Genomic DNA, 26,013 nt, shown 5'->3' with positions numbered 1-26,013 from the left:
CTTATAAACTTGTCCAATTCTCCTTGTTCTCTCAAAACAAATGCCCTAGGGTTCTAAATCCCACCCTTTCTTGCTGCCTCAGGGACGCTACTCTAAGACGCTTTCTATCCATCTTAGATCTCTTCTCTTCTGTCTTTTCCCTGTCAACCTGTGAACATGTTCAAGTATACCACCTGCAAAACAAAACAAAACAAAACACCAAACCCTCCTTTGATCTTCATCCACTTTTAATTCCATAATTTTGGCCACTACCTCACTCCGCAACCCTGGATTACTTGCTTACCCTCTCTACTAGGGTTCAATTTCTGCATGTAAATAATGAGGGCACTGGGCCAGAAGGTCTCTAAGGTTCTCTGAATTCCAATGTTCTATGGTTCTTAATGCAGAGTAGAATTTCTGGAACAAGTTTAGTTTCTTCACTGTCCCCTGAAACCTCAAAGTTAATTTTCTTCTAAGACTGCCAAGGTGTTTCTGTAGCCAGCAAGTGCCCCCACCCCCCTCCCACTCATTTGCCCTTTGACTTCCCTTTAAGAGTTAGCTTCAGCCTCACCTGCTCCAGGACATCCTGATCTTTAACTCTTACAGCACCTCTGTTAGGGAGCACAATGGAGCACTCCATTAATAGTGCCGTATCTTTCACGTATCTTTCCTGCGTATCTTTGTTCCCTCATTTAGACTAAGCTCTCAGCTAGCAGGCACTCTGTCACATTTCTCTGTAACCCCTAAAAACCCTCACACTGAGTAGGTCTGCAACAGTTGCTCATCGATGCTGGTGGGCTGACTGAGGGGTCCCCCAGGAGCCACCAAGGAAACTGGTGGCCAGTGTGAATTACAAGGCTCTCTGGGAAGGAAGGCTACCTCGAGCTACTCCTCTCTCAGACACACGGATTTGTAAAATTCAGACTTTTCATTCAAGAGCATCATCCAAATTTAGGAACAGGAAAGCTTAGTTAACTCCCTGATTTTTTTTTAATTTGAATCAGAACAGTAACAGCCATGTTTCCCTTTGATCCAAACTTAAAGTGACTGCAGGCCTGTAACTTTATGAGTCTCTGGCTGATCCAGGTTCTACACTTCCACTAATACACATTCTCCAAGGTTATTAAGTTCCTTACTTTTCAACACATACAGCATTATGTTACTTCCTCACGCTTGCAACCAAATTTCCAGGAAACATCTGGAATAATATTAAAGAGCTGGTGTTATATCAAAACTACATCCTCTGCTTTATTCATTTGGAAGTGACTAATTTCAACCCTGAGGTTAGAAGTGAGCACAGATGGATGTGTATGTTTTAGGAGTCTGCTAGTACTTACCAACAGAGATGCCAAGTCACTAATGAAAACCCTAAACAGTGTTCACTCCTTTACCTTCAGAGAACTACTGAGCTACCATGTACCGCGAGTAGTTTTCTCTGTTCTGTAACAATCCCGGGTAACTACTGACCACTCAAAGTGAACCCCAAAGTTTCTCAAACAATTTTAAATTCAGTTTGTTTTAAATGAATGCTCTAGAACACTGGTTCTCAACCCTGGTTACATATTAGAATTACCTAGAGCACCTTCATAAATACCAAGGCCTAGCTCCCTCCCTTCCCTACTCACCGCCCTTCAAAGATTTGTGTCTAACTGGTTTAGAGTGAGACCTATACATCAGCTACTTCTTAAAAGGACTTTGGCTATACTGATAAATTACGGTGTTATTATTTTAGGTATGACAACAGAATTACAGCTGGGTTTTGGAAAAGGTTTTCTTAGTGGAAAAACTGGTAAAATTCAAATAAGGTCTCCACTTAGTTGATAGTGTGGTACTGCTATTAATTTCCCAATTTTTTGATCATTGTACTAAGGGTCTGTAAAATGCTCACTTTAGAGGAAGCTGTGTGAGGGGTATAGAGGAACTCTCTAAATTATTTTTATGACTTTTCTCTAAGTATAAAACTAATAAAGATTTTGAAAAGTTTTTTAAAAGAGTCCTTTACCTTTAAAGATACATACTTTGGGGTGTCTGGGTGGCTCAGTTGGTTAAGCCTAACTGTTCAACTCTTGATTTGGCTTAGGTTATGATCTCACTGTCATGAGATTGAGCCCCCGCACGGAGCCTGCTTAAGATTCTCTCTCTCCCTCTCCTCCACACCCCCATGCTGCTTGTGCGCTCTCTCTCTTAAGAAAGATATATATTTAAGTATTTATGAATGAAATTATATGCCTGAGATTTACTGCAAAATAGATCAGCTGGAGAGGTGGCAGGGAGTGAGTGGGGGTATAAACAAAATAGGACCTTACACAAATTGATGTCTGCAATGAACAGCTGGGCAATGAATACAGGAAGGTTCCCAATATTTGTCTACTTCATTGTGTGTGTGCATAAAATTTTCCATCCTAAATACTGGAGGCAGAAATTCCCAGGTGATTCTAACACACATTCAGGGCCAAGAAATACTGCTTGAGAGTCTTGGAAATGAGGTATAATGAGGAGCTGTACCTAGTATAACAATCTACAAAATACCCAGCTCTTTGATGTTGAGCTAGTCGTTTAATCTTTCTGTCTTACACTTTCCTAAACTACAAAACAACAGAAATAGACTAAAGGACCTTTCAAAAAGAATATGAGAACCATTATGACATAGATTTACTGTTCTAAAATCTACGAGTTTACATCATAGTTAATTTCTAGCACAATAATAAAAAATGGGAAGGTCCTGTGTCTGCAAAAGCAGTTCCTAAAGAATGTTCTTAAAAAACACTACTTCTATAAGAAATTACCTAGGATAAGGGTTCTGGGATCAAATAAGTTTGAAAAACACCAGTTTTATTTCCTTTAAGATTCCTAAAAACTTTTATTAATATGCATCATGACTTTCCAAGGGTGGTGACAGAATATGCAAAAAGTCTGACCTTCTTCACATAGGACTAGTTCTGTAGAATTTATTTTGAAAAACAGTGCTCTAGACCAGTGGTTCCCAAATCTCAGGTAATGGAGAACGGATTTGGTATCATTTGATAAGCTTATTAAAATAATGATTCATAGACCACATCCTAGAACTACTGGCAGGAAAGGAAAACTCAGTCTTTAAACAAGTGAAAAACTCAAGAGATTCTGATACATAGTCACATTTGAGATTAAAATTTCTGTAGATCATTATACAGTAAAATAAGCATATAATATTTAAAAGGCCACAATAATGCCAACCACTATGAAAATATGAAATGACAATTTGGAATAAAAGAATTTAAGCCATGAGAGAAGCATATATGTATACATTTTATGAAAGGTAAGTAGTAAAATATTGGAGGTGTTGGCAAATTCAAATCAATATACCCAGTGACAACTCTGTAATTATCTTAAGGATTTACTACATTACTAATTGTTAATGAATTTGCAGTGATTCTCAACTCTCTGTTTGTTTCCTCATATCTGTCTTCTTGTCAAGCCTGAGTCAATGACCAGGACTATTTTGTTAAAAAACCCCAGGAGTTGCCATTAACATGAGTGGTTTCTCCATAACAGAGCTCCTGACCTTTTCTTTATACGATACTTCGAGGTATCAGGAATCTCAATCCAATCTCTTCTTTCCTGAAAACTTCGGAAAATGTTTGTACTATACCTTAGTGCTCACAAAGCTGTGCCATGCAGCAGCCCAGTCAATGATATATTTCAGTGTTTAACAGAAGTACCTCACTATTCTCAATAATTACTAAACATCTGTACCATGCACTTTAGTTTTCTAAGTACGTTCACAGGAATTATCTTGCTCCTTCCCTCACAAAATTGAATAGCCTAAATGTTTCCATTCAACCAATAAAAATCACTGAACATTTCATATGTTCATACTGTGAAAAAGTAACTGAAAGAGAGATCAAGGCTCCTGCTCTCAAACAACTGATACCCTATTGGAAAACAAAATATAAATGACATACAGGAAACAGCTAAAGTCAATTCAAAGATAAAATGTTAGCTAGAGTGGATTAGTATGGCAGGATTTTACATACTAATAGTAGCTAACACTTACTGAGCAATTTAATCTTCGTTCAACCCATGGTATAGGTTACTACTCTTTTTCAGATGGGAAAACTGAGGCCAGGAGAGCTTAAGTAACTTACCCAAGCAAGTAAGTGGTGAACCAGGATTCAAATTCCAGATTTGTCCAGCTCCACGGACTACTCCTTTTCATCATTACATTTTACTGCTAGGAAAGAATCTATCTAAAACAACGGGGACAAATGTCAAGACTAAATCAGAAAATCACCATTTCCCATAAAGCTTGGATCACTAGCTCTACTGTCCAGTACAAACGGAGTTGGAGGAAATCACAATAATGAGCTGGTGATGTTATTTTCCCACAGTACATTACCTCTTTGATTCGTTTAACCAAAGCATTCTGATCAAAGGCAACGGCCTCTGCACACTGATGAAGATGATCCTGATATCGGAGGCAGAGCTGTAACACCTGCTGAGAATCCAGTTTCTCCAATTTGGTATTTGTTGGGGAAGTCTGGCCACTCAATAGCCCTTCAAACAGAAAAAAGAAAAAAAAAAAAAAAGAAATGAAATGGAAGTTACTATTAATAAATTTGTTTTATAAATAACTTAATAAGGTCACTGAAGATGGGGTAGGAGACTAAAATTCAATCTTGCATCTTTTCTTACATGCTAATGACAGTCATAGAAACCATCACTGAGGGAGCATCTCTTATATACCAAGCACTAGGCAAAGTGTTTCATATGCATTATTTTCATACTCATAATTGCCCTAGAAAGTAAGGTATTATTAATTCCATTTCATAGATAAACTCAAGACACACAGAGATGAAGATAAAAAAAAAAAAGAGTCACATAGCATAGTAGAGTCATAGTAAGTGGTTTCTCTAGAATACAACTCCTGACCATTAAAAACTATTTCAATGTATCAGGAATATAAATCCCTACTTGAATGAAAACTTTGGAAGATGTTTTAATATATCTTTTAATAATATAATGATCATCTGACTTTAAAACAAAGGTTGCAGCCAGAGACAAAGAAGGGCATTACATAATAATAAAGGGATCAATCCATTAAGAGGATATAACAATTACAAATACTGATGCAACCAACACTGGAGCACCTAAATACATGAAACAAATACTAACAGATATAAAGGAAGAAACTGAAGAGTAGGGGACTTTAATATCACACTTACATCAATGGATAAGTCAGACAGAATTAGATAAATTAGACAGAAAATCAGTAAGGAAACAATGGTTTTGAATAACACATTACATCAGATGGACCTAACAGACAAACATTCCATCCAAAGATGGCTGAATATGCATTCTTTTTTTTTCTTTGAAGATTTATTTATTTATTTATTGAGAGAGAGAGAGAGAGAGCACAAGCAGGAGAGAGGGGCAGAGGGAGAGGGACAAGCAGACATCACGCTGAGCAAGGAGCCTGACACAGGACTCGATTCCAGGACCCTGCGATCATGACTTGAGCTGAAGACAAACGCTTAACCGAATGAGCCACCCAGGCACCCCAGAATACACATTCTTTTTAGGTGTATATGAAACATTCTCCAGGACAGACCACACATTAGGCTGCAAGATAAGTCTTAATAAATCCAAGAAGACTGAAATCATATCAAGCATCTTTTCCAACCACAATGCTATGAAACTAGAAATCAATTACATGAAAAAGAAAAAAATGGAGGGACACCTGGTAGCTTGGTCTGTTAAGAGTCTGCCTTCAGCTCAAGTCATGATCCCAGGATCCTGGGATCAAGTCCTGAATCTGGCTCCTTGCTCAGCAGGGAACCTGCTTTTCCCTCTGCCTGCTGTTCCCCCTGCTTGTGCATTCTATCTCTGACAAATGAATAAAATCTTAAAAAAAAAAAAAAAAAAACTATTAAAAAAAAAAAGAGGGGCGCCTGGGTGGCTCAGTGGGTTAAGCCGCTGCCTTCAGCTCAGGTCATGATCTCGGGGTCCTGGGTCATGATCGAGTCCCGCATCGGGCTCTCTGCTCAGCAGGGAGCCTGCTTCCCTCTCTCTCTCTCTGCCTGCCTCTCTGTCTACTTGTGATCTCTCTCTGTCAAATAAATAAATAAAATCTAAAAAAAAAAAAAAAGAACTAGAAAAAATACAAACACATGGAGGTTAAACAACATGCCACTAAACAGCCAACGAGTCAATAAATAAATCAAAGAGGAAATAAAAAATAAATGGAGACAAATGAAATGGTCCAAAATCTTTGTGACACAGCAAAAGCAGTTCTAAGACGGAAGCTTATAGTGATACAGGCCTACTTCAAAAAACAAGACAAATCTCAAATAAACAATCTAACCTGACACTTAAGAAACTAGAAAAAAAAGAATGAAAGAGCCCAAAGTTAGTAAAAGGAAGCAAATAATAAAGATGAGAGTGGAAATAAATTGAGACTATAAAACAAGAAAAGATCAATGAAGCCAAGAGCTGGTTCTTTAAAAAGATAAACAAAATTGATAAACTTCTGGTCAGACTCATCAAGAAAAAAAAGAGAGACGACTCAAAATCAGAAATGGAGGAGAAGAAATAATAACTGACATCACAGAAAACAAAGAATTATAAGAGACTACTATGAAAACTTATATGCCAACAAATTGGACAACCTTGAAGAAATAGATAAATTCCTAGAAACATACAATCTTCCAAAACTGAGTAAGGAAGAATAGAAAATTTGAACAAACCAATTACTAGTTATAAAATTGAATCAGTAATAAAAACAACAATAACAAACTCCTTTCAAACCAAAGTCCAGGACCAGATGGCTTCACAGATGAATTATATCAAGCATTTTAAAAAGAGTGAAAGCCTACTCTTCTCAAACTATTTCAAAAAACAGAAGAGGAAGGAAAACTTATAAATTCCATTTATAAGCCACCATTACCATTACCATTATAGGCCACCATTACCATTACCAAAACCAAAGATAGTATAAAAAAATAAAAACACAGGCCAATATCCCTGATGAACACAGATGCAAAAATCCTCAACAAAATATGAGCAAACCAAATTCAACAATACATTAAAAGATCATTCACCACAATCAAGTGAGATTTATTCCACACATGCAAGGATGGTTCAATATTCAGAAATCAGTGAATGTTATACATCATATTAACAAAAGAAAAGATAGAAACCATACAATCATCTCAACAGATTCAGAAACAGTATTTGACAAATACAGTATCTGTTGATGATTTAAAACCCTCAATAAAGTGGGTTTATAGCAACATACCTCAACATAATAAAGTATGAAACACAGCTCACATTGTACTCAATGGTAAAAAAATGAAAGCTTTTCCTCTAAATTCAGAAACAAGACAAGAATGTCCACTCTCACCACTTTTATTAATCTTAGTGCTAGAAGTCCTAGCTTCAGCAATCCGACAAGGGAAAGAAAAGCATCTAAATTGGTAAGAAAGAAGTAAAACTGTCATTATTTGCAGAAGACATGATGCTATATATAAAAAACCCTAAACACTCCACCAAAAACCTCTTAGAATTAATAAATGAGGGGTGCTTGGGTGGCTCAATTAAGTGTCTGCTCTCAGTTCAGGTCATGATCCCAGTGTCATGGGATTGAGCCCCATGTCAGGGAGGGAGCAGGGAGCCTGCTTCTCCCTCTCCCTCTACCCTTCTCCCTGCTCATACCTGCTCTCTCAAATAAATAAATAAAATTTTAAAACACTAATAAATGAATCCAATAAAGCTTCAGGATATAAAAACTAATATACATAAACCTGTTGTACTTCTACATACTAAAAATAAAGTAGCAGGGGGCGCCTGGGTGGCTCAGTGGTTTAAGCCTCTGCCTTCGGCTCAGGTCATGATCTCAGGGTCCTGGGATCGAGCCCCGTATCGGGCTCTCTGCTCAGTGGGGAGCCTGTTTCTCCCTCTCTCTGCCTGCCTCTCTGCCTACTTGTGACCTCTCTCTCTGTCAAATAAAATAAATATTTAAAAAATAAATAAATAAATAAAAATAAAAATGAAGTAGCAGGAACAGAAATTTTAAAAATCCCATTTAAAATTGCACCCAAGGGGTGCCTGGGTAGCTCAGTCAGTTAACCGTTTGCCTTCAGCTCAGGTCATGATCCCAGGTTCCTGGGATCAAGCCCCACATCAGGCTCCCGGCTCAGCAAGGGAGTCTGCTTCTCTTTCTCTGCCCCTCCCCCTGCTCGTACTCTCTCTCTCTCTCTCAAATAAATAAATAAATAAAATCTTAAAAAAAAATTGCAACCAAAAGAATAAAATACCTAGGTATAAATTTAAATAAGGAGGTGAAAGACCTAAACTCTGAAAACTATAAGATACCGATGAAATAAACTGAATATGGAACTAATGGAAAAATATAACATGTGCATGGATTAGTTTCGTTAAAATATCCATACTTCCCAAAGCAATCCACAGATTCAGTGCAATCCCTATAAAAATACCAATAGCTGAGGAATTTTAGAGGCAGGGTGGGAAGTTTGGGGGGTACAAAAGGAAAAAATGAAACAAGATGGGATTAGAAGGGAGACAAACCATAAGAGACTCCATCTCACAAAACAAACTGAGGGTTGCTGGGGGGTGGTGGGGTAGGGAGAGGGTGGTTGGGTTATGGACATTGGGGAGGGTATGTGCTATGGCGAGTGTTGTGAAATGTGTAAGCCTAATGATTCATAGACCAGTACCCCTGGGGCAAATAATACATTATATGTTAATAAAAATAATTTAAAAAATACCAATAGCATTTTCCATGGAACTGGAACAAATAATCCTAAAATTATACAGGAACCACAAAAGACCTGGAATAGCCAAAGCAATCTTGAAAAAGAAGAATAAATCATAACCCCACACTTCAAGATATAATACAAAGCTATAATAATCAAAATAGTATGGTACTGGCACAAAAACAGACCAATGGAACAGGACACACTTATACGGTCAATTAATCTACAACAAAGGAGCCAAGAATGTACAATGGGGAAAAGACAGTCTTTTCAATAAATGGTGCTGGGAAAACTGGACAGCTACATGCAAAAGAATGAAGCTGAACCACTGTCTTAACACCATACACAAAGGTAAACTCAAAATGAATTCAAGACCTAAGTGTGCAACCTGAAATCATAAAAGAAAACATAGTTACCTCTTGGACTTCAGCCTTACAACATATTTATGGATATTTCTCCTTGGGCAAGGGAAACAAAAGAAAAAATAAACTACTGAGACTTATGAAAATTAAAAAGCTTTTACACAGCAAAAAACAAAAGAAAACAAGGCAAAAAGGCAACCAAGTGAATGGGAGAAGATATTTACCAAAGATATAGCTGAGAAGGGGCTAATACCTAAAATACATAAAGACCCAAAATACATAAAGAACTTAAACAACACCAGAAAAATCCAATCAATCTGATTTAAAAATAGGTAGAGGACCTGAACAGATATTTTCCCAAAGACATACAGATGGCTCATGGACACATGGAAAAGATGCTCGACATCATTAATCATCAGAGTAATGCAAATCAAAACCACAATGAGATAATCCCCTTGCAACAGTCAGAATGACTAGTATTAAGAAGACAAGAAACATCAAGTGTTGGCAAGGATGTGGAGAAAAGGGAACTCTCAGCATCGTGGTGGGAATGTAAATAGGTGAAACCATTGCATGAAACAGTTTGGATGTTCCTCAAAAAATTAAAAATAGAAATACCATATGACCTAGTAATTCCACTACTGAAAATTTACCCAAAGAAAATGAAAACACTAATTTGAAAATATATATGTACCCTTATGTTTATTGTAGCATCATTCATAATAGCCAAATTATAGAGGCAGCCTATATGTCCACCAATAGATTAATGGATAAAGAATATATGCAGATCTAGAAGACACAAAGACACACACACACACACACACACACACACACACACAGAGGAATATTTGTCTTAAAAAAGAATGAAAGCTTGCCATTTGTGATAACACGGATGGATCTATAGGGTATAATGGTAAGTGATGTAATTCAGACAGAGGAAGACAACATATGATTTCACTTACATATGGAATCTCTTAAATACAGAGAACTGGTGGCTGCCAGCGGGGACATGGGTGGGGGGATGGGTGAAATAGATGAAGGGGATTGAGAAGGACACATTTCCAGTTATAAAATAAGTCATGGAGATCAAAAGTAGAGAATAGGGAATATAGTCAATAATACTGTAATAATGCTGTATGGTGACAAATGTTGACTACACTTCTGGTGAGCTTTGAGTAATGTATAGAATTGTGGAATCACTATGTTGTACATCTGAAACTAATACATTGTATGTCAACTATACTTAATAGACTTTTTTAAATGGTTGTTTGAAAAACTGAGAAACAGAAATAAAATGTAAAGAACCTGTTAGGAGGAGATGCAAAAATGAAAAAAATTAAAGTGAATAGAATGTCAGTGTACACACCAGAAACTCCTGTTCTTTATGCTTTCTTTCAACATCAGTTTTGTTGCATAACTATTAAATTCCTTACATGTTATAGGACATTTCATTTTCAAAGCCTTTCATATAAACTTACCTTATTTTTCTTTAAGGTGTAGCAGGTAGTTCAGGGTAATTATTAGCATTTATGTAAGAAAAACTCAATTAAAAAAGGAAGAAAGAAAGAAATAAAAAATGCTAAATGACTTGTCCACAGTCACAAAGTCTTGACTAAAACCCAAGCATACCAACTTGAAACTTGGCACTTTCTGCCAAACCAAAGGTTCACAAACGTTTTGGTATTAGGAGTCCTTTACCTTTTCAAAAATTACTGAGGACCCCGAAAAGCTTTTGTTTATGTGGTTTATAACACTATTCACCTATTAAAAATTAAAACTGAGAAAATTCTGGAATATTTATTAAATTATTTTAAAATAACAATAATAATCTCATTACATTTTAACATAAATAACATATTTAAAAGAAGTAACTATAGTTTCCAAAACAAAAAGTAAGAAGAGTGGCACTGGCTTAAATTTTATAAGTTTTTCCAATGTCTGGCTTAACAGAAAACAGTTGGATTCTCATATCTGCTTCTGCATTTATTATGTTGCTTTTACAACGTGTAGCTTCTGGAAAACTCCATCGTACATTTCTAAGAGAATGAGAGTAATTAGCAAATGTCTTCATATTATTGTGAAAATAGTTTTGTCCTCAGGGAATCCCTAGCAGGATCCTGAGGATTTCAGGGATCACCTCACCACACTTTGAGAACCACACTCTGTTTCGTACCAGAGCCAATGATACGGCATAAGGTATGCCAAAATAAATATGGCAATGGGGCACATGCTGGGCATGATCAGGATAAACCCACCCACACCAAAGCTCATCTTCCCTTCTCATTCCTGCCTCTTATCACTGATGTCAAACCTTCACTGATTTCTGAGGTACTAGAACTTAAACCAGTCTTCTCCCCATCCCCCAACCCATACTTCAACAGGCTATATGATGGGCTACCCAGTTGTGCTACCCCAGAGAATCCTTGGAAATGTCAGTCAGTGTTCTCAGATCTTCATCTCACCTCACGGTGCTGGGTGGAACTTGAGGCATGCTCTGTTCCCCCACATTCCACTGCCAGTACTAGGTCCCTCAGCAGCTCTAACTGCTGATCCTAGCACAGCACAACACCAGTTTCTCCAGCTGAACCTGCCTCCACACAGTAGTTTTTGATGAAGATATTTGCGGAAACGGGGATTTGCTGTTTAATTGAAACTTTTATTGAGTTCCTATATAGGATCTTGTGTATACCTTTACTCAACTTCCCCAAAAGGTAACATCTTGCAAACCTACAATACAACATCACAACCAGGATATTGACAGTGATACAATCCACTGATCTTATTCAGATGTGCTCATTTTACTTGCACTCGTGTGTGTGTGTGTGTGTGTGTGTGTGTGCATTCATGAGCACGCACGCCTGTGTATAGTAGTGGTCAACTGCAGTCCAGAAGCAGATGATACTCTTGACACATTGTCAAAAGGTCAATAGTAGCCTAACAGTATATAACAATGCCTACATGATTCGCCTCACTTCATCTCATCACGTAGGCATTTCATCATCTCGTGTCATCACAAGAAGGGTGAGTACAGGACAGTAAGGCATTTTGAGACAGAGAGAGCACATATTCACATAACTTTTATTACTGCATAGTATTTTAACTGTTCTGTTCTATTATTAGTTTTATTAATCTTACTGTGCCTAATTTATTGGTTAAACATTATAACAGGTATGTACCTACAGGAAAAAACCTAGTGTATATAAGGGTTAGTACTGTTCAGTTGCAGGCATCCACTGGGGGTCTTAGAATGTATCCCGCCCAGATGAGGATGTCTACTAGATTTAGTTCTATATAATTTTTTCACATGTGTATGTTCATGTATGCACCATTGCAGTCTGACCCTGTGCTGTTCCATCACCAAAGATTTGTGTTGCTTTTTAGAACCACATCCACCTCTCTCTCATTTCCCTCCCCATCCCTAATCCCTGGTAACCACTAATCTGTTCACCATTTTTAAAATTCTGTCATTTCAAAAATGTTTTATAAATGGGATAATATAATATGTAACCTTTGGGGACTGACTTTTTTCACCCAACATAATACACGAGAGATTCATCGAAGTTGTTGCATGTTTCAGTAGTTTGTTCCTTCTTATTTCTGAGCAGTATTCCATGGTATGTATGTACCAGAGTTTGTTTAACCATCTACCCACTGAAGAACATTTGGGTAGTTTCCAGTTTGGGGGCCATTAAAAACTGAGCTGCTATGAATAGTGGTGCACAGGTCTTTGTATAAACAAATTTTCATTTCTCTGTGATAAATGCCCCAAGACCGCAAGTGCTGGGTTGCATGTTAATCATATGTTTTGTTTTATAAGAAAATGCTGAACAGTTTTCTGGAGGGCCTGAGAGCAAGAAAATGGGGGACTTTTTAGACAACTAAAATCTCTGAACAAAATTATCAAGGAAGGACTAATTACCAGGGACTAAAACTGACAAAGATACAGTCCCAAGAACAGACTTGAAGAAGAAGTTACCAAAAGCTTTTTGTCATCAATCCCAGAAGTAGGAACAAAGTGAGAAGAGGCCAGGGAAAGAAGAATTAATGATTTTGTGCTATCAATATTGGGCCAGGATAATGCAAGGGCCAATGGAAACACTGATAAATTCAACAGTATAAAAATCAAGATTCCTCATCGCAAAAAACACTGTACGTTTAAAAAAAAATGAACACCCCTGGGAAAAAATGTCTGCAACCCATATCATATAGAGCAAACTTCCTATAATATAAAGAACTCCTAGGAACTGGCAAGTTATAAATCAGCAAAAGAAAGATGGGCAAAGGAAGTGAATAGTCATTTCACAGAAAAGGAACTATCAATGCCTCAGCTATTAGAGAAGATGTACAACCTTATCATAAGCATAAGAGAAATCAAAACTTTACTGCAAGGCCATTTTTCACCTTTCACATCGGTAAAAACCAGAAGTATGATTAAAATCTCTGTGGGTGGAACTATGAAGAAACAGGCACTGCTGATTAGCGTGTAAGTCACGAACACCCCCATTGATGGCAATTTGACATGAATAACAAAATTACAAATCTTTAAAGCCCTTGACGCAGCAATTTCACTACTAGGAATTTACACATAAATTAGCACACATGCTAAATTTTGTATAAGATACACATCAAATTATTTGTTACAGTGGTGACTGTCATAGTAAAAGATGAGCAAACACTCAATGTCCATCAATAGGGAGCTTGTTAATTAAATCAAGGTATATCCACAAATATATGACCACAGAAAACAACAAAGGAGCCCTGTATATTTTCACACATAAAAGTCTCTATATGATATGATAATACCTCCTTTGGCAGCCTAGGCTCCCATCCAGACTGAGGAAGACCTGAAAAGTTGGGGATCATGTGATCCACGGCCATGGCCACATGGGCAAGCAGCGGAAGCACCCAGAAGGCTGGGGTAAACAGACATCACTCGGGTTACTTTGGGAAACTTGGCATGAGGTCTTACTACTTAGGAATGAGAGCTTCTGCCCAACTGTCAACCTTGATGAATTGTGGACCTTAGTCAGTGAGCAGACATGGGTAAAGTGGGCAAAAACAAGCCTGGAGCTGCTCCTATCACCGATGTGGTGCGCTTCAGGCTTCTACAAAGTTCTGGGGAAGGGGAAGCTCTCAAAGCAGCATGTCAGTGTGAAGGTCAAAGTCTTCAGCAGGATGGCTAAAGAGAAGATGGTGGGGAGGATGCTGTGTCCTGGTAGCTTAAAGCCACAGGGAGGGAGGTTCATTAAATGTTAACAAGTGCTTTAAAAAACAAAACAAAACAAGATATTGGGGCAGGGTGCCTGGGTGGCTCAGAGGGTTAAAGCCTCTGCCTTCGGCTCAGGTCATGGTCTCAGGGTCCTGGGATTGAGCCCCCCATCGGGCTCTCTGCTCAGCGGGGAGCCTGCTTCCCTTCCTCTCTCTGCCTGCCTCTCTGCCTACTTGTGATCGCTGTCTAATAAATAAATAAAATCTTAAAAAACAAAAAACAAAAAAACACAAGATATTGGGGTACCTGGGTGGCTCAGTGGGTTAAGCCTCTGCCTTCGGCTCAGGTCATGATCTCAGGGTCCTGGGATCGAGCCCCGCGTTGGGCTCTCTGCTCAGCAGGAAGCCTGCTTCCCCCCTCTCTCTCTCTGCCTGCCTCTCTGCCTACTTGTGATCTCTGTCAAATAAATAAATAATTTTTTAAAAAAACAAGATATGAATAAAAGAAGGTGTATAGGATACTGTATTGAATAAACTACCATGTGTAAAAAATGTATTTTCCTTCCAAAAACTTTTAAGTAAATAAACTCATTTTAACAAAAGGTGACCAAGGGCTTTCTCATCATCTGTAAGTAACATCTTACTTACTGGGCAGTTCTCCCCTCTTTCCTTGTCTCAAGTATCCCCAACTACATAAGCCCAAACCAGTTCCTTATCTTCCATTTTCACCAAGGTTTATATGGCTGAATATACCTTAAAGCAGTAACTTCTTCAAGGCAATTAAAAGCCTCATAATAAAACTGTAAACTGGTAGAAGGTGGAGACCATATTTTACCTATCTTTTTACCTCTACCACACAGCACCTGGTACATAATGTGTTCTCAGTTTAGGTTAGGAGGATGCATTCTACTGTTGAGATTCCAAGCAAAGAGTGAGCTAAGGAAGAGTCAGGGAGAAAAAGCTTTCTCAGGGTCCCTACTCTGTGTTCTCCACATATACTTAAGAAAGAGACCTGGTCTCAATCTGAATCTGCTCTTCTAAAGAGAATGAGGAAGATTCCCAGGGCTTGAGGAGACCACTGGGAGCTTGCATACAAGAACAGGGAAAAGTTAGAGCCAGCCCAAGCTTCCAGAAGGCTGAAGCAGAGAAGCCACAACCCACTGTAGCTCATAAAACAAAGCCTTTACCCTTCCTCTTTTAAAAAAGAAAAAAAAAATGGGAAAAGGGATTTTTAAAAAGCTGCTGAGTCCATCACTAGCCATCAGGGAGATTCAAATTAAAACAACATTGAGATACCACCTGACACCAGTTAGAATGGCCAAAATGAGCAAGACAGGAAACAACGTGTGTTGGAGAGGATGTGGAGAAAGGGGAACCCTCTTCCACTGTTGGTGGGAATGCAAGTTAGTGCAGCCACTTTGGAGAACAGTGTGGAGACTCCTGAAGAAATTAAGAATAGAGCTTCCCTATGACCCTGCAATTGCACTGCTGGGTATTTACCCCAAAGATACAGATGTAGTGAAAAGAAGGGCCATCTGTACCCCAATGTTTATTGCAGCAATGGCTACGGTCGCCAAACTGTGGAAAGAACCAAGATGCCCTTCAACGGATGAATGGATAAGGAAGATGTGGTCCATATACACAATGGAGTATTATGCCTCCATCAGAAAGGATGAATACCCAACTTTTGTAGCAACATGGACGGGACTGGAAGAGGTTATGCTGAGCGAAATAAGTCAAGCAGAGAGAGTCAAGTATCATGGTCTCACTTATTTGTGGAGCATAACAAATAACACGGAGGACATGGGGAGATGGAGAGGAGAGGGAGTTGAGGGAAACTGGAAGGGGAGATGAACCATGAGAGACTATGGACTCTGAAAAAAAACCAGAGGGTTTTGAAGGGGCGGGGGTGGGGGGTGGGAGGTTGAGGAACCAGGTGGTGGGTAATAGGGAGGGCATGTACTGCATGGAGCACTGGGTGTGATGCCAAAACAATGAACACTGTTATACTGTAAATAAACAAATAAACGAATAAAAAAAGAAAAGCTGCTGAGTCTAGAAGGCACAATAACATGGTTCAAATTGGGTTGCAGCCAACTTCAAAGACAAAGAAATTATATTTTAAATCACTCTCATAAATTACAATTGTACCCCTCCCATCATCCAGAAACTACTCCAGGTAGATGAGTCTATTATCATAATGTGCTTTTTTTCAATTCACAGGAGTCTCTGAAAATTAACCACAAATCTTGCTCCAGATCTCAGGAGGAGCAAGACAGGAGGGGAAAAAAAAAAGAAAAAAAGATGACAAGCCACTTTTCTATTCCTGAAGCTACAAAGCTGTGGCAACAGAGGCCAATTCTGGAGGCAGTAAGTAAAGATTTCCTGTCACTTTCAAGTGTCAAGGAACCCATTTCCCTCATTTTGATTATGAAACCACTCCTACTATCTACTGATAGAAGTAAGAGGGAGAACAGAAAACTGGGTATATTTAGAGATGGTAAATTTCATCATTTGTAGGAGACCACAACCTGCCAGCCCTTCGAACTGTTTTTATTCTGAATACACATTAAAGTTTTTTTTTAAAGACTGTGGATGTTTTCAGTGAGGTAAATACTCTCCTGTTCTCTCAATTCCCACCATTTCCTACTGCCTTATGGTCAGCCCATTGCCCTCATTCACATTAGGTGTCTGGCCTCTGAGAGCCTCTAGGGTTACACCTATGTTTTAATTCTTATTTGCCAACTCTAATAAGAACCTAAGCCCTCGGCGCCTGGGTGGCTCAGATGGTTAAGCATCTGCCTTCAGCTCAGGTCATGATCCCAGGGTCCTGGGATGGAGTCCCACATCAGGCTCCCTGCTCAGCAGGGAGTCTGCTTCTCACTCCCTCTCTGTTCCCCCTGCTTGTGTGTTCTCTCTCTCTCTGTCTAATAAAGAAATAAAAATAAAATCTTTAAAAAAATTAGTGTTAAAAAAAAAAGAACCTAAGCCCTTAAGTAACAGAGAATGAACCATGTATCATTTTGAAGTTATTTTTGTATAGTTTTATAAATGTTCTCTATGGTCAAGATTTTTTTAAACTTTTTATTATATAAAATTTCAAACATATAAAAAGAAATTTATACACACACACACACACACACACATATATATATATATAAATTTTTCCCCATCTAGATTCAACAAGTAACATTTTATTCTACTTCACCTTTCTCTGTTTTCTTTTTCTGAGCTATTAAAAAATTAGAGCTGTTATAACACTTCAGTCCTAATACTCTGTTCTTTCATATATTTGGGATTAGTTTTTCATGTAAAATTTCTAAACTATGTCTTCCTTACTGTGTAAGAGAACAGGCTCATTACCCTCAGTTTCCTAATTCTTCTTTAGCTTTAAAACAGTGATGTACACAAAGTATTTACTGAGTTAAAAACCTCATCTAATAGATTCCATATTTACCAGCGGTAAATACTGGAGGAATTTCTTAAGACCCTATTAGATCCTAGTTGAAACTACTCTGTTTATACAGGAATGGAGAGTGGGCTCCACGGAATGAGTGAGGACCAAGACTAATTATTACACAGATCCAGCAAACTGCCATCTGCATCTCCCTCTTTGTGCAAAGTGTGGAGTGGAAAAATCATCAGGGTTAAAGATTTGGGAAATATTTTGCTGAGCAATCTTTTTCTTTTTGAAATATCAGGTAGGAAAAATGCATTTTTCTTAAAGTATAGAACAGAACCATATGAGTATTAATCTAGGCTATTAACAAACTGAATTCCTTTACTTTTAAAGGCTAGCTCCTTCCAAGGCTAAAAATGAATATTATGAGTAGTGAGGCCTCTATTTGAGAAACAGTATAATAAGCCCCATTTCCTGCTACAGAATCCTAAAATCTACACATAAGTAATCTATGACCAATGTTACTGTGAAGGTATAATTGAGCAACAGTTTATAAAAAAAGAAATTCTCCCCCAAACCAATAAGATTAAAAAAAAAAGATTTTATTTATTTATTTGGGAGAGACAAGAGAAATCACAAGCAGGGGGTAAGGGATAGAGGGAGAAGCAGACTCCCTGCTGAGCAGGAAGCCTAATGCAGGACTTGATCCCAGGACCTGGGATCATGACCCGAGCCAAAGACAGATGCTTAACCAGCTGAACGACACAGCACCCCCAATAAGGTTTTTTATTCTGTTGATCATGGTCTGTTTTCAAAGACAGAAGCACATAAGCCATGTGTATTCCTTAATATAAACTCTAGTTCTCAGGGCACCTGTGTAGCTCAATCGGTTAAGCATCTGCCTTCGGCTCAAGTCACCATCCCGGGGTCCTGAGATCACACCCCACGTCAGGCTTCCTGCTCAGTGGGCAGCCTGCTTCTCCCTCTCCCTCTGCCCTTCCCCCTACTTGTACTCTCTTGTACTCTCTGTCAAATAAACGAATAAAATCTTAAAGTAAATAATTAAATAAAATAAACTCCAGTTCTAGGGCGCCTGGGTGGCTCAGTGGTTTAAGCTGCTGCCTTCGGCTCAGATCATGATCTCAGGGTCCTGGGATCGAGTCCCACATCGGGCTCTCTGCTCGGCAGGGAGCCTGCTTCCCTCTCACTCTCTCTGCCTGCCTCTCTGCCTACTTATGATCTCTCTCTGTCAAATAAATACATAAAATCTTTAAAAAAAAAATAAACTCCAGTTCTCAAAAGTTCTCTTCTTTTAAAGAGAGGAAAAGTCTAAAAATATCAGCACAACTTGGACAGGACCTTAGGATGTAGACTGGTAATCAATTCCTTTGGGGTATCCAGAATAAGAGTGCTCTCCATGGCTGGTTCCCTTAGGAACTTTTACCTCCATTCAGATATACATCAGAGGAGCACCAATCTCACCCAGGAGAAGAAGCCATCCAGATAGGCTATCATCATGGTTTTGGTTAAACCATGAGGTGTAAGAGACCACCAGTGCAGACAAGCCCACAATAATATGCCAACTCACCACAATGTTTGGTGTGAAGAGAAACAACCTCCTAACCATTTCCAATAAGTACCAGAGGGCCAATAAAGAACCTTCTCATTAAGTTCGCTATAGACTGAATGTTGTATCCCCCAAATTCATTTGTAGAGACTTAATCCCTAATGTGATGGTAGGAGGAGCAGGGCCTTTAGGAGGTAATTAGGTCAAGAGGATGGAACCCCCATGAATGGGATTAGTGCCCTTATAAGAGACCTCAAAGGGCTTATTTGCCCTTTCTACCATGTAAGGGCACAACAAAAAGATGGCCATCTATGAACAAGGAAGCAGGCCCTCACCAGACACTAAATCTGCCAGCATCGTGACTTTGGATTTCCCAGCCTCTAGAACTGTGATAATTAAATATCTAAGACAGGGAGCTTAGTCCCTGAAAAAAGCCAAATTCAGCCCTATTATTACTGGCTGTGTGATTTGGATGGTTTATTTTAGATCTCTGAGCCTCAGTTTTCTCGTATGTAAAGCTGGAATAATAATCATCTCCCTTTACAGTTCGCCAATCATAGAGTAGGATCTTGATAAATATCTGTTCCCTTTACTCTTGCCTTTCTTAAGACTCAGAGAAGTAGAGGGGCACCAGGCTTCAGGGGAATTTGTGGTAGGCTACAGAAAGCAGTTTATCCATTTAGGTCACTTGTCTATGACTAATGACTTTGATTTATGGTACCAAAGATACAAAAGTAGAGGATGTTATAACCAAAGCAGATACAACTTCTCCAAAGGTGATCAGTACCTACAGATGACACACCTCAATATCTTCCAGAAATCCTGTCCACTATTAAGAACTTAACTTAGCTTTTCATAATCTTCTCCACTTTCTCCTCCCAATGTGGTAAAATGTTCAACTCATTGTCCTTCAACAATTTCCAGGTTCAAAGTCTTGCTCTCTGGTTAAATTTTGGCCAGGGAAAGGATGCAGCATGATATAATGAAAAAAGTATGAGCTTTAGAGTCGGGTAGACCAGGGAATTTGAATCCAGAGACAGCCATTTACAACCTATGTGATGTAAAAGTAGGATTTTAACTTCCTTGAACTCAAACAGTTTATCCATAAATTTAATACTATCTAAGTAAAAGAGTACTATGATAATTATATGAAGCATATAGCATAGCATCTGGCACAGAACAGGAACTCAGTTCATGGTAATTTCTTGACTGTCCCCATCTCCAACTACCAGTTGTTGCCATAGTTAAATGAGCAGGCTGCAAAATCTGCCTGAATAACTGGTCAACCCTACCATACTACAAGTACTTGCTAGCATCTTCTGTATACCAGCACTGTGGGAAATCATAAAGAAGTCATCCTCTTCCTCAAGCAGATTACCAGAAGCAGCAGGAGTTAAATACAATGCCAATGCGAATAAAAGCTAAAATTAAAAAGGAAGGAAAAGTCTCAAAACCCAATTCATAAATGGGCAGATGATGTAGTAGACACTTCTCCAAAGAAAATATACAAATGTCACTTAGCACATTAAAGATGCCCAACATCACTCATTAAGGAATTGCAAAACAGAACCACAATGAGATACTACTAAACCATGAGGATGGTTATTACCCAAACAATAGAAAATAACAAGTATTGGTGAGGACATGGAGAAATTGGAATGCCTGTACACTGGTGATGAGAATATAAATGGTGTTGAAACGAGAACAAAGGACTAGAATATTACACCAACTTAGTCGATAAAGCAGTGGCAGGGTTTGAGAGGACTGATTTCAATTTTGAAAGAAATTTTACTTCAAAATGTTTTCAGCCTTGGGGCACCTGGGTGGCTCACTGGGTTGTTTCTGCCTTCGGCTCAGGTCATGATCTCAGGGTCCTGGGATCAAGCCCCACATCAGGCTCTCTGCGCAGCAGGGAGCCTGCTTCCCCCACCTCTCTGCCTGCCTCTCTGCCAACTTGTGATCTCTGTCTGTCAAATAAATAAATAAAATCTTTAAAAAAAAATTAAAAAATAGAGATAAAATGCTATCAGCCTTACAAGCTATAAATTATTTGTGAAAGGAAGAGTAAGTCAATGCAGGAAACTATAACTGTTTTGTTTTAAGATTTTATTTGAGAGGGAGAGTCAGAGGGTGAAGCAGACTCCCAGCTGAGCAGAGAGCCCAATGTGGGACTCGATCCCAGGACCCCAAGATCATAACCTGAGTTGAAGGCAGACGCTCAACAGACCGAGCCACCCAAATACCTCTATATTGTTTTCTTATTTTAAAGAAATGGCCACAGCCACTCCAATACTTCAGCAAGCACTACCCTAATCAGTCAGCAGCCATTAACAATAAGGCAAGAACCTCTGTAAGCTCAGATAGTTAGCATTTCTTAGCAATAATTTTTATTAAGGTATGTACATGGTTTTTTTTTTTTTAGACTTAATGCTTTGGACACTTAATAACCTATAGTACAGTGTAAACTTAACTTTTATATGCCCTCAGAAATAAAAAATTTCACTTGACTCACTTTACTGCAATATTCAGTTTACTGCAGTGGTCTGGAACAAAATCCACAATATCTCTGAGGTATGCCTGTATGTGGCAAAACCATCCTTCAAAAGTGTGGAAGAAATTAAGGCATTCCCAGATAAAAGCCGAGGGAGTTCATTACCACTGACCTGTCCTTCAGGAAATGCTAAAGACAGTCTAGATAGAAATGAAAGGATATGGGCACCTGCCTTCAGCTCAGGCCATGGTCCTAGGGTCCTGGGATCCAGCCCCAATCAGGCTCCCTTGCCCAGAGGGGAGCCTGCTTTTCCCGCTCCCTCTGCTCTGTCAAGGTAATAAATAAAATATTAAAAAAAAAAAAAAATGAAAGGACAGTTGAAGGTTACTTTGAGCTGTCTGAATAAATAAAGATCTCAGTAAAGGTATGGGCAGTTATAAAGGTTAGCATTATTGTAACAATTGTTAACTCCATTTTTTGTTTCCTACCTGATTTAAGAGATTAATACATTTTTAGAAATTATTAGCTTATGTTTTTGGACAATGTTAAAAATGTAAAGTTGTGGGATGCCTGGGTGGTCCAGTGGGTTAAAGCCTCTGCCTTCGGCTCAGGTCATGGTCTCAGGGTCCTGGGATTGAGCCCTGCATCGGGCTCTCTGCTTAGCAGGGAGCCTGCTTCCCCCTCTCTCTCTGCCTGCCTCCTGCCTACTTGTGATCTCTCTGTCAAATAAATAAATAAAATCTTTTTAAAAAAATGTAATGTTGTGGTATCACCACCTGAAAGGGGTGAACATGAAGCTGTGAAGGAGCAGAGTTTTTCATGTTATTGATATTGAGCTGACATGAATTCAAGTTAGAGTTTTATAACTTCGGTGTGTTAAATATAATACCCATGGTGATTTCCAATAGTTATAGAATATAAAAAAGAAAATGAGAAAGAAATTTAAACATTTCACTACCAAAAAATGAATTCAACCCCCCCAAAAAGATAGAATGTAGTAAATGAAGGACAAAAAAGGCTATATGGAATAAACAAAACAGGACCAAAATAATAGAAGTCCCTTCTCCTTAGTAACTACTTTAAATGCAAACAGAATAAACTGTTTTATCAAAAGGCAGGAACTGGCACTAGGAATTTATAAAAAGTATGACTTAACTATATGGTATCTACAAAAGACTCACTTTATCCAAAGACATAAATAGGCTGAAAGTGAAAGGATGGTAAAAGGTATTCCATTCATATAGTAACCAAAAGAGCAGGAATGGTTATACGAATTCAGAGAAAATAGACTTTAAATCAAAAAAGGTTACAAAAGGAGGCAACGGAAAACTTTATGTACTAATAAAAAGTTCAATACAACAAGAAGGCATAACAATTTTAAGACATTTACACACCTCTTCACAGACCATCAAAATATATTAAGCAAAATGGACAGAACTGGAGAAATAGATAGTTCTACAATGGTAGTTGGAGACTTCAACACCCCATTCTCAATACAGAACAACCAGACAAAAGATAACAAGGAAACAGAGAACTTGAACAACACAGTAAACCAACTAGATCTAACAGACATACACAGAATGTTCTACCCAACAAAAGAACACACATTCTTTGCAAGTATACATGGGATACTTCCCAGGACAGACCATTTGTTAAGCCATAAATTCTCAATACATTTTAGAAGATAAGTATCATAAACAAAAGAATGAAGTTAGAAATCAATATCAGAAAAAAAGTGAAAAATATGGGGCACCTGGGTAGCTCAGCAAATTAAGCCTCTGCCTTTGGCTCAGGTCATGATCCCAGGGTCCTGGAATCGAGCCCCACATCAGGCTCTCTGCTCAGCAGGGAGTCTGCTTCTCACTCCCTCTCTGCCTGTCTCTCTGTCCACTTCTGCCTACTTGTTATTTCTCTGTCAAATAATAAATAACTCTTAAAAAAAAAAAAGACAAAACTGAAAAATATAGAAGCCTGTGAAAATTAAAAAACACACTCTTAAGCAAACAATGGATCAAAGAAAAAAATTATGGGGGAAATCTAAAAATACTTAGAGATGAATGAAACCTAAAATACAATATACCAAAACTTAAAGGATGCCACAAAGCATTGCTAAGTGCAAAATTTATAACTCTAAACACTTACATTTTTTAAAAAGCCTCTCAAATTAACAAGCTACCATTATAACTTAAGGAACTAGAAAAAGAAGAATGAACCAAACACAAAGCTAGCGGAAGGAAGGAAACAGTAACAATTATAACAAAGATAAATGAAATCTCTTAAAGAACAGAAAGATAGAGAAAATAGACAAAACCAAAAGCTGATTCTTTAAAAATAGCAACAAAGTCACAACACTTTAGATAGATGAAATTAAGAAAAAATGAGAGAAGACTCAATGAAATCAGAAACAAAAGTGGGGATATTACTACTGCATCTACAGAAATAAAAAATATTAGGAGAGTAGTATGAGCAATTTCACATCAACAAATTAGATAGCCTAGATGAAATGGATAAATTCGTGGAAATACAAAAACTACCAAGACTATCATGAAGAAACAGAAAATCGGAATACACCTCTAATTAGCAAGGAAACTGAATCAGTAATTTAAAAAAATCTCCAAACAACAAAAAAAGTCTTGGATCTGATGGCTTCACTGGTGAATATTACAAAATACTTAAAGAAGAACTAACACCAGTTCTCAAAATTTCCCCCCAAATTGAGGAGGAACACTCCAACTCATTTTATAAGGCCATCATATCCTAATAAAAAAGCCAAAAACACTACAAGAAAAAAAAAAAAAACTTCTGACCATTATCACATATGAACAGTGATGCAAAAAGCCCTCAGAAAATGCTAGCAAGCACAATTTAACAGCATATTAAAAGGATTATATGTGGGGTGCCTGGGTGGCTCAGGTTAAAGCCTCTGCCTTCGGCTCAGGTCATGATCCCAGGGCCCTGGGATAGAGCTCTGCCTTGGGCTCTCTGCTCAGCAAGGAGCCTGCTTACCCACCCCACCTCTGTCTGCCTTTCTGCTTACTTGTGATCGCTGTCTGTCATATATATAAATAAAATCTTTAAAATAAAAAAGGGGGCACCTGGGTGGCTCAGTGGGTTAAAGCCTCTGCCTTCGGCTCAGGTCATGATCCCAGGATCCTGGGATCGAGGCCCGCATCAGACTCTCTGCTTGGCGGGGAGCCTGCTTCTCCTTCTCCCACTCCCCTGCTTGTGTTCCCTATCCCGCTGAGTCTCTCTCTGTCAAATAAATAAATAAAATCTTTAAAAAAAATCAGTGTCTTTGTTTTCTTTGGATAAAAACCCAGTGGTGAAATTACTACATCATATGGTAACTCTATTCTTATTTTTTTGAGGAACCTCCATACTGTTTTCCACAGCGGCTGTACCAATTTGTATTCCCACCATGGTGCACAAGTGCTCCCTTTCTTTCACATCCTGGCAAATACTTGTTATTTCTTGTGTTTTTTATTTCAGCTATTCTGGACAGCTGTAAAATATCTCATTGTGCTTAAAAAAAAAAAAAATCATTCATTCATTCAGAGAGCAGGGAGAGGGGCAGGGGGAGAGGGAGACAGAGAAACTCAAGAAGACTCTGCACTGAGCATGGAGCCTGAGTCAGACGCTTAACTGACTGAGCCACCCATAGTCCTTTTAATTTGCCTTTCTCTGATGACTAGTGATATCGAGCACCTTTTCAATTGTCTGTTGGCCATGTGTTCATATTCATTGGACAAATGTCTAAGCACTCTGCTTATTTTTGATTGGAGTATTTAGTTTTCTGGTATTGAGTTCATAATACCATCTAAAGTAATCTACAGATTCACTAGAACCTCTATAAAAATTTCAACATTTTTTGCAGAAATAGAATACCCATCCTAACATTTATATGGAATCTCAAAAGACTTCCAATAGCCAAAACAATCCTTAAAAAGAAAGACAAAGCTTGAGGACTCACACTTCCTGATTTTAAAACTTACTGCAAAGCCACAGTAATCAAAACAATATGGTACTGGCATAATGAGAGACATCTAGATCAAAAGACTAGAACAGAGCCCAGAAATAAACACTCACATACATAGTCAAACAATTTTGTACAAGAGTGCCAAGACCATTCAATAAGGGAAAGGACAGTCCTTTCAACAAACAGTGCTGAGAAAACTAGGGATCTGCATGCAAAATAATTAAGTTGAACTCTTACCTAACACCACATACAAAAATTAACTCAAATTACATCAAAGACC

General features: G+C 38.3%; 1 protein-coding gene across 2 annotated transcripts in view; it reads right to left on the bottom strand.

Annotated features, from left to right (window-relative positions):
- BORCS5 (BLOC-1 related complex subunit 5) overlaps positions 1-26,013 on the bottom strand; it is a 108,195-nt gene that overhangs the window by 27,284 nt on the left and 54,898 nt on the right. For both annotated transcript variants that reach the window (XM_046013926.1, XM_046013925.1), the window contains exon 3: positions 4,355-4,512. In XM_046013926.1, the coding sequence (XP_045869882.1) occupies positions 4,355-4,512 (158 nt within the window). The remainder of the gene's footprint in view (positions 1-4,354; positions 4,513-26,013) is intronic.

This window comes from Meles meles, chromosome 7 (assembly GCF_922984935.1).
Source record: "Meles meles chromosome 7, mMelMel3.1 paternal haplotype, whole genome shotgun sequence".
Classification (NCBI taxonomy): domain Eukaryota; kingdom Metazoa; phylum Chordata; class Mammalia; order Carnivora; family Mustelidae; genus Meles; species Meles meles.
This window is presented reverse-complemented; position numbering and strand designations above follow the sequence as displayed.